We start from the raw sequence: 9,268 nt of genomic DNA, 5'->3' as shown, positions 1-9,268 counted from the left end.
TCTGCTTGAAGCTTAATAGATGTGGTTTTATTACTGGCTAAGTATTTTCTGGAAGTTTCAAGGTTTAAAGAAGAAATTATTGGAAAATTTGAATTGATGAGATGTCCCTTTCCCTTTGCCTTTCCCCTTCAGGCTTCAGAATAGCTTGAATTGAAAAGACCCCTTGATTTTAAGCCACCTTGTCGGGAACTGAGGGGCTTTGTGGGATGGTTTTTTGGTAGAGCTGTGTGTCTGGAAGTCGTTTGTGCATGGTCCACATAYCTCAACTTCCAGAGCTGCTTTTAAAGAGGGGTAGAAGCTTTAAGCTGAAAGTGGCTAAATCACAGTGGGAAATAAAAAGTTACAGGCAGATCTTAAGATTTGTTATTTYGTTCAGACTCTGCATCATCGCAGCTGCATTGGGCTGGTGTCTTGCAAAGAAAGTGAGTAACATCTTTTAGTTCATGCAAAAGCCAAATAGAGTATATTTTCCAGAACTGCACAAAGAGTTAGAAGCCCTAGACCTGTTCAGGGTGAACAGCAGCTCTTTTAGCAGGTGTCCAGGTGAGGGAGTCCTGCTGGGTCCGTTTTGGTGCATTCCAGGCCATTTTGTCCCCCTTTTGTGGTGAGGTGGAGATGGTGACGCAGAGGTAAGAGGTGGTGGCAGCACCTTCCCCAGATAGCAAGAAAATTGTGACTCAAGTCCTGAAGCCTGTGGGACTTAAAATACAAAGTAGTGCTGATATTCCTTGTGCGTGTTGCATTTATTTGCTTACTGCTTTTGGAGCCATTGAAGTTCATGGCTTCAAGCTTCATCTCATGCCCCTGGGGGCTGGAAACTTGCTTGGGGTTTTAAAGCAGTGAGGGGAGCTGTGTTGACTCCAGGAGCTGGGAACCGAAAGGAAACCACCCCACACCCTCCCGGTGAGCTGCGAGCGCGTGCGGGACTGGCCGGGTGCTCCCCTTTGGTCGGAGCAGCCCCCGGCTCTGGGTCTGAAACCTCTTTGCTGCACACGGCAGATACGTGCCGGACAGTGACATGTTTTCACATAATTCGCTGTGCTCTAATCTCCAGCCTGCAGGAGCCAAGTAAATTGATCCTATACTTTCTGAGCTAAGCTTAATCTTTTATTGTCAGGCCAGCGTGGCTCACAGGACCGCAAGCTCCGCTTTTATAGAGGCCGAGCGCCGGCACCAAAAGGGGAAAATGATGTTGGCAGAAATTGCAGGTTTTATGGATTTCCCCTTTGCCATTTCTGATCTAGACGACATCATAAAGCGCCACAAGAAGGAGCAGACCGATGCCCAGGCGGCAGGGAACCGGCGGAGGCAGCAGATGAAGAACCGGAATCCGGCGTACGGGTACGGGCGGCCCCGCTTCCGCACCTGGGTGCAGAGGAATTTGCAAGGTACATGAGCACGCAAGGACGGCCGCGAGGGCTGGGCACCGCACTGCCCTGGAGAACACATCTGCATAACAAGATACAGCTCCCAAATCCTTTTCGGATCTCATTTCTGTGTGCCTACAGTATACGCACTTGCTCAGAATAGCTTTTCTCTCTGCAACAATAGAGTATCAGGGCCCTTTCAGAGCATAAATTCACCCATTTCTCTCCCTTCTAGCCTCTCATGAATTACTGATTCAAAGTGACTTAATACCTACKCTCTATTCCCTTTTGGCTTTGCATATTTTAATTATGCAGCTTCCTAATCCCCCTTTTCYCAGAACACACTTAAATTACCCCTTCAGTAACCGTCTTTGATAGCTCAGTTATTGGAGCTAATTTGTCATTTTCACCAACCATGCTATTTTTATGATGTGGGTTTTTTTTGTAATACTGTATGATCACCCACTGATCTAGATTTGGTCCCACTAGCTTTTATCCACCAAGCTAAAGTGATCTGCTGTATGAAATGCCATCTTTGAATTTTCAAAATTTCTCAGAATTTTACTGTTTTTTTTTTTAATTACTGTTAAAACACTTTCACTGAAGATTTTGGTGGCTTGGTGGCTTTTTGCAGCAACATCCCTGCATCCCTCCCTCCGAGCATGGCCTGTTCGGATCATAGGGCTGCTGGGAGCAGGTCCCGTGTGTCTTCAAGCGGCTTCCCCCACACGCATCCCCATTCTCAACCAYGTATTGCCTTACCAAGAATAGTTCTGGTTCAAAACAGAATGCTCATAATTTCCCTTTGCAAATTGATTTTTTTTGGCCAGAAAAGAAAATATAGGATTTGATATTCTTCCACATTCAAGGGACTACAACATTCAGAGTCAGATAAATCCACAGGAGTATTACATTGTAGCTATTCCTTAGAAAGGAGAACTTTTAAATTCATTTATATAATGACTTTTGCTACTCTTAGTATTTCATAGGCTTAACTGAATTTGAGTTCAGCCCTGCCAGGTACATGRACCCATGATGCTGGCTGGCACTGATGTCGCTAGCAATTTAGGAAGCTCAGCACAGGCTGGAATTGAGCCTGTAATTCTCTGGGTCTCCCTTCGCTTCRGTCCCTGCTGAAATGCAGCCCCCTCCGGGCTGAGACGTGATAACCGCTATCCAAATGAGGATCAGTACAGCACAGCACTGTACTGTCAGAGCATGGAGAAGGGTATTATGCTGATTAAAACAGCGGGAGAATTCATGCAAGCAAAGTGCTGTTATCCCTCCTGGAATTTGGTTTAAACCATCCCCCCGAGGTGGGGGTCGAGGGGATGATGCTCCCACTGCTTTTTAATGACAAGAAACTCCAATTTTAAATCTCCTCCATGGAAAGTGTCAGACACCAGGGCTTCTCCCAGGCTGAACTTGCAGGGGCAGCTCCTGGGCACCACAGGGGCGCTCAGCGCCAAGCGTGGTGCATCCAAAAAGAGGGGAATTTTCCTCAGCTGCTGATGCTGTGGACTGCTTTCAAGTGCCCTTTTATTAATAAATATCCTCGAGACTTTTTGCAGTGATGGTGCCACACTGCAAGATCCACGTGATGGACCGAGGCCTCGGTCCCCAGCTGGCGTCCGCAGGAGTGCCGCTCGGAGGCCGATGGCCCCGCAGTTAGTTATTCGCGTCGGCCGAGATCTGCCTGAGTGCACTGCTGAGCAGAGGCTCCCTAACGTGAACTGACTGGCGGGGCATGATTTTCTAGCCAGGGTTGCCTTTTGCATCAGTCCCTCCCATTGCACCAGGGAAATATCCAGGAAGGGCAGCTGAGCTCAGCCTCTCTCGTTGGAGAGAAAATACCCTGCCCGGTTTCCAGCCGAGCTCCAGGGTGGCTGTGACCGAGAGTTTTGTAGAGCTGGAATTGGTCACGTCACCTTTGCTCCTCTGCCTTGTATTCCAGTGCAGGCGTCCTGCTCCTGTGCCRCCGCGAACCCGCGTTGCGCCCTGGGGCTAGAGCCTTCATTAATCACTGCCGTGATGCCCCGGGAGGGGAATGTCCCTGCTTCCCCAGAACACTTCATTTCTAATTGCTCCAAGTCATTATGAATTGCTGTGATGTAGGAATCGATGGTAGAGGATCAATATATACATCTAACCGCTCTGGGGTCTGTATCACTGAGCTTCTGTTACGTGGTGTGCGGGGTTTTAACCATGCTGTATTACTACCCCCTACAATTCACTGCTTTCTGCCTTTTTTTTTTTTTTTTTTGCCCATACTGATGATTTATACACCCCTGCGAGTATGYGTGCACGCTTGCCTGAGACAGCTACTCGGGAAATGTCTGCTTAATTATGACTACAGAAGTTCCTCGCAGGGAGTAATTAGGCTGTAATGCAGCATATGCAGTAAGTAAGTTTACAGCGCGAGCGATTCCAGGCTGCTGTGGGTTGGTCTTCTGGATGCTCGAGTCACTTCCATATCTGTATCAGAAGCCTCATCCGTTTCACAGGTAATTCAAAGCCATGTGAGCTCTGGGAGCAGAYTGACGGGTTTCCTGATGCGAGGGTTACTGCTTTTAATAGGAATCAAAATTGTGCAAGGCTTTTCTCTTCTGTTTTCTTCCAAATTAAATAATGTTTGTCAGCTCTACCCGTAACAGCTACGCTCGAGTGAGGCATTGGAARGATAGATTGTGTTTTTATTCTRTGAAATTAATTTACTTTCCTTGAAGAAATTACTGTGCTTCCTGCATCACCGTTTATATAGGGACTTCTAGATCATATGAGTCAACCTTGTTAAGGCTTGAAAAACTGCACTCCTGAATCGAGTGGTGAAGCATGCTAAAACAAGTGTTTCCTTTCTTAGGACCTAACCGCTTTAGAAGAGGCTTTGGACAACAGCAGTACAATAGAAGGCAATTCAGGAACACGGCGCCCGGTCCCAGGAGAAGAGCAGCTGCCGCGTTAAATGGAGTGAGCCCTTTAAATCGCCAGGCGTCCGCTCAAGAGGTGGGGGGAGTGATGAAGGTACAGCTGTTCCCAAATGTCATGTACCAGTCAGCTGGGTTTTATGATCCTCGGTCACCCCAAAGAACAAGCTACACCATAAATGTACAGGCACAGGCTTTTACGTGCTTGCACACCACATTTGTATGCGTAGGTGAGTACGGCACGTATATGCATAGGAAGCAGCAATTTTCCAGTTGGGTTGTAAGCTTAAGACTTGGTATATTTTTTACTGAATCTTCTCCAACTGGTTTTCCAAAAAAAAAAAAAAAAAAAAAAAAAAGGAGGTTTTAAAAATGTATTCTTAAAAGATTTTAGAATACTTCCATGAGAATAGATTGCATGTTATTTTATCTCACTGTTAGCATTTACAGGAAGCACGTTAAGATTCACCACTATTTTTCCTCCACCCGGAGCGTTTTCCAAGGCCCGCTGAAGTCGGGAGGCAGCCTGCTGTGACTGCATGGGGCTTTGGGTCAGAGCCATACTTTGTGCTAGCAAGGCAGTAGCCCTCCCCAAGGAGGCCGATTCCCGGTGCCGTGACGGCTGTAGGTCAGATTGCCCAGGTGCTTCAGTGTAAAATGTGTTTTTTTTTTTTTGTCAGTTGTGGCTTTCACTTTTTCAAGCTTAAATTTTCAGGTCTTCTCTCTGCTCAAAAACCCTTTAAACATTTTCATTCTATTTTTCAATTATTTTTAAGACTCAAGAGATGGGGAGGAAGATATGTATTCACCATTAAAGTAATTCTTACAGCTTCCTTCTGAGTATCTCTAAAATTAAATTAGCTTGGAATAGAAGATGGAAATCCAGCAGGTAGATAGTCCTCTGTGAGAAGAGGTGTTTTTTTCTGTTCTGGTGGAAATCTGCTCAATTAGGAGGTCACATATGCTCAGCTAAGCTTCCAGAAAACCCACCAAAGTGGTGAAGCCCATGCCACGTTTAACGACCGTCCCCTAAGAGTGTAAATAGGAGAGCCATACACTGAGCATGCATGAGCATGAAGTGCAGTTATTCCTGCAAATATAGACTGCGAAGACTCAGGTTATATAYGGAGTGTAGCTGGATATTAACAGAAAGTAATCAGTAGGTGCTAGGAGGCATAGTTCTATGGTGGCTTYCATTTTGCAGAAATAAACCAAGTGGGAAGAACGTGGGAATGCATCTTACTTGGTGGGTAGTAACAGCGATGGTGGGTGTCCCATGGAAATACGCTGGACAGAGTATGGAGCAGCTGTACCAGTAACAGCAGGAGGACCTTCACCCCTGGCTAGGTGTTTTCTGATACGCTTCATATTCCAGAGCTCAGACCTGGCAACCTGCGTGTCCAAATGAGAAAGAGTTGGTGACCTGAGCAAAGGCATAAAGCTTGGCTTATGCAAAATTTGCGCTTTTTTTTTTTTTTTGGTATTTCTGCACCACTAGAACGAAATGTTCTACCTGTTGTAGAACATTAGAATATATGCTGTTCTACAGCATATAACAGATCCAAATGTGGAAAAGAAACACTACTCAGTAGAACTATTCCTGCTGTAGCTACAAAAGACCATGGAAGAGAACTGGTTTTAATAAATTTTATTTAGGAATGAGTCTCTGATTAAGAAAATATCAAAGGCAAAAAAAAGAAAATCCCCACTCTTTGCAGAGCAGAGTTGTTCTGCTGTAAGACTGCTGAAGCTGCAAAGGAGAAGCTGTTGTTAATGAAAATACAGGTAATGCAGAACATGGCTCGCAGGGCTAAAACCCCTCGGAAGCCATCCCGAGCGGTGCTGAATGTGCCGGYGAGCCGTGCGGGCACCGCCGCCCCGGCGGCTCGCAAGCCACGCGCCTCGGAGGAGCTGAGTTTCCCTGCAGGCAGGGCAGCCGAGGATGCCGAATGCACRCGCGCGGGTTTTCAAGCAAGGGCGGCGAGCGGCGGGGGGGACGGTCCCCTCCCGGCCGGTGACCGCCGCGCTCTCGCCGCTCTTCCAGGGTAACAAGAGCGACGATGCTTTTGCCAAAGGCGGTGGCGGCGGGCAGCCGGAGGCGCGGAGACGGCCGCTGCTGGGCCCCAAGAGATTCAGAGCGGCAGCTGCCAACACGCACGCCGCGGGGAGAAGGTAAAAGCCGCGGTAACTCCGGCCTTCGGGTTTTCAGCAATTTCCCGTGCACCTTCTGGGGCTGCTCTCCTGCCGTGAGCTGCTGCGACGGGGAGTTCACGCGGTGCGAGAGAAACGCCCCGGAGCGAATTAGGAAAGACCTTGGGAATAAAATACCTGCCTGCCCATAGCTAGTACGGCAGGTACCAGATCCGTCATTTTATTTTAGCGAGTAGCAAAACCTGACCTTTCTGCTTTTATTAGTCAGTCACTATGGGGAAAACTTTGGAAAGATGAAATAACACTTATTTTCACAAAGGCAAGGAATGTAGCTTCCAGCCTGCCCCAACCTTAAGGCCCAAGCAGAGCGAGGGACCCCTTCGCGCTGCACCCCGGGGCCGCTCCTCAGCCGGGCTCGCCGGATCCGGGCTCRGTAGACGTCCAAGCTGCCGCGGCTCCTCGTAGCTTCTTGGACGCAGAGGCTTTGAGGCCAGCTGAGATTCCTGTGCGTCCTGCACCGCAGAATTTCCGCTCCCGACCCCTGTGCGCTCCAGGTGGGGTTTCCAGCGCAGGTCGGAGAGTCCCTGCCCGAGCGGGGACCCAGGAAGGTTGGTGCCTGCGGCTGAAGCTGGCGCTTCTGTTCGGATAAAGTTGCCCGACCGTCAAAATACGTGGGGAGAGGAAGCTCGGTGTCGGTGTCTGCCGTTAGCTGTGCGGAGCAGAGGAGGGACTGGGTGACCCGCAGAGGTCCCTTCTGACCAGATTTCTCCTGTGATTCTATTCTACGATGTTTTTAATGGAAATAGTTGAGAACAAACAAAAGCTGTTTCAGTTTCATTTGAGCACAAAAACTAGTTCCACTGAAATTCTTTGGCGGTAGAAAAACCTGTTGGGCTGAACTCGGTAACATATATCCTAATTTGTTTTTTTTGCATGCTTTCTAATACCAAACTCGGGGAGGCTTTTCGGTGTAAACCTTCGGGGGAGGCCTGGCATCTCGCTCACCGAYGTCCTTTTCTCTCTGCCCCGGGAACAGCAGGCCTTTCGTGCTGAACAGGGGACCAGGCTTCCAGCAGAAACGGATGCAGCAGCGCTACTCCAAAGCCAACTTCCAGAGAGGGGTCAGTACGGAGACAGCTTCTGCGCGACTTGCTGTGTGTGACAACCCCTCAGTTTTACCAGCCCGTGCCCAGCTGGATCTTTGCTTCCAGCAACAGCTGGGAGAGATGGCAATTTCTAAGGGAATATATTCCTAGGGAGTTGCTTGCAGGGCAGGGCCAATAGCTCTTTTTATGCAGCTTAGTATTGCGGCATCTGGAAAATAAAACCTGGACAGGTGAATAGAAATAGGTTTTGTAGCTTGTATTTACATTTACCAACTGAAATACTTGAAAAGCAGTCACTGAGAGGTAATTCTCTAATGTATTTTCCTTTTTTTATTTCACAGCAAATGGATGCAACTGGAGAAGGGAAGCAGCCAAGGATGAGAAGGTAGTTGATGGAAAAGGCACACTGCAAACAGGACTCGCTCGGCGGCCCTTGAATYAAAGCGGGATGCGTTTCTCCGTCTTGGCAGGTGGCAAGTGAAACCCAGCCCCGGAGCGGTCCTGACGGTTTCCGTGGCCAACCCCCAGGCGGGCCAGAGCAGCGCGTAAGTAGGCGAGGTGGTTCGTTGAGACGGGAGCCCGCCCGCGGACCGCAGCGAGCGAGCGGCCCGGACGAACGCGGCTCGGGGCGCTCTGTGCCCTCCGCAGGCCCGGAGCCAAGCGGCCGTTCCTGAGGAGCCCCAGGCCCCCGCCGCGGGTCTCCAAGCCCCAGCCGAAGGGAGTGCTGCTGAGGTTCAACTTCCGCGCGATGGCCAACCAGGTAGAGGAGAGCCGACGGGAGGCGCAGCCACGCCGCCACTCCGCTCACGTCACGCTCAGGTTTTCAGGGCTGCCGGTTAGCTTGATTTAATGTCAGCCGGGAGGAAAATCCGGCAGCCTGGTCGGACAGGTTGTTCACGAAGCGGAAGGCGCCCGAGAAGACCGTTCAGCAGCTACGGACTCAGCGGCGTCTCTCGCGCGCGCGCTGCCGGCCCGCCTTGGCCGGTCCTCCTCGCGCTTGCTTGGAGGGGGAGGACGCTGCGGCTCGCCGCGAGCGGTCCTGGCCGGGGCAGGACGTTTCGCTGGTGCTCTGGGTGCTCCCTGCTCCTCCGAGACGCGCGACGCTTCCCCGGTGCTCTGCTCTCTCTTTGCTTGGGCGACCTTCTGCCTGCCATGTTTGACGGTGAAGCGTGGCCCCGGCGCGGAGCAGGTCGGAAGTCCGGCAGCACCGTCCGGCGGCGGCGGTGCTTCTTGCCCGCCCGGTTGGGTTTTTACTTGCTGCCTTGCGCTCAGGTGCCGTCTTGCTTGCTCCCGTCCTTGCCGAGGATGCCCCGCGCCTCGGGGCTGGGCACTGCTGGGAGGTTTTCCAGCTGCACCCAGCCCGCCGAGCGCTGCGTGGTCGCCGCGCGGCGAGCGGTTTAATCGACTAACCGGCTGCGAAGCGCCGTCCCGACTGATGGGCTCTAATCGATACCCCGCTACGGGCTCGGCTGCGCTTTGCCGTGCGCCTCGGGACTGAACCGCTCTCCCTTTCCCCTGCAGACCAGCCTGACGCTGGATGAGAGGTTCTCTGGTCTGAGGAATAAGCGGCGCTTCGCGGCGGCGAGGAGCGCGGGCCGGACGGTCACCATGCCGTAGCGCCGCCGGCTCGGCGCGGCGGCCGCCGACAGCGGTCGGGGCCCCGTAACGGGCAGCTCGATGCAACTCGATCGATTTTCTCCGAGATAGCTGATTTGGCAAT

At 51.0% G+C, this 9,268-nt stretch overlaps 1 protein-coding gene across 1 annotated transcript; it reads left to right on the top strand.

The window, feature by feature from the left end:
* Positions 1 to 1,171: 1,171 nt before the first annotated feature.
* On the top strand, positions 1,172 to 9,262 carry LOC146584062 (UAP56-interacting factor-like). Its single transcript, XM_085325462.1, has 8 exons — positions 1,172 to 1,388; positions 4,228 to 4,370; positions 6,336 to 6,463; positions 7,479 to 7,563; positions 7,890 to 7,933; positions 8,019 to 8,093; positions 8,197 to 8,308; positions 9,070 to 9,262. The coding sequence occupies exons 1-8, from the start codon at positions 1,187 to 1,189 to the stop codon at positions 9,163 to 9,165; spliced, it is 885 nt and encodes a 294-aa protein (XP_085181588.1). The 5' UTR covers positions 1,172 to 1,186; the 3' UTR covers positions 9,166 to 9,262.
* Positions 9,263 to 9,268: the final 6 nt, after the last annotated feature.

Source organism: Rhea americana, unplaced genomic scaffold, assembly GCF_003343005.1.
Source record: "Rhea americana isolate MKP2758 unplaced genomic scaffold, rheAme1 scaffold_98, whole genome shotgun sequence".
Lineage (NCBI taxonomy): Eukaryota > Metazoa > Chordata > Aves > Rheiformes > Rheidae > Rhea > Rhea americana.
Note: the sequence above shows the minus strand (reverse complement) of the source record. Positions and strands in the feature narration are given on the sequence as shown.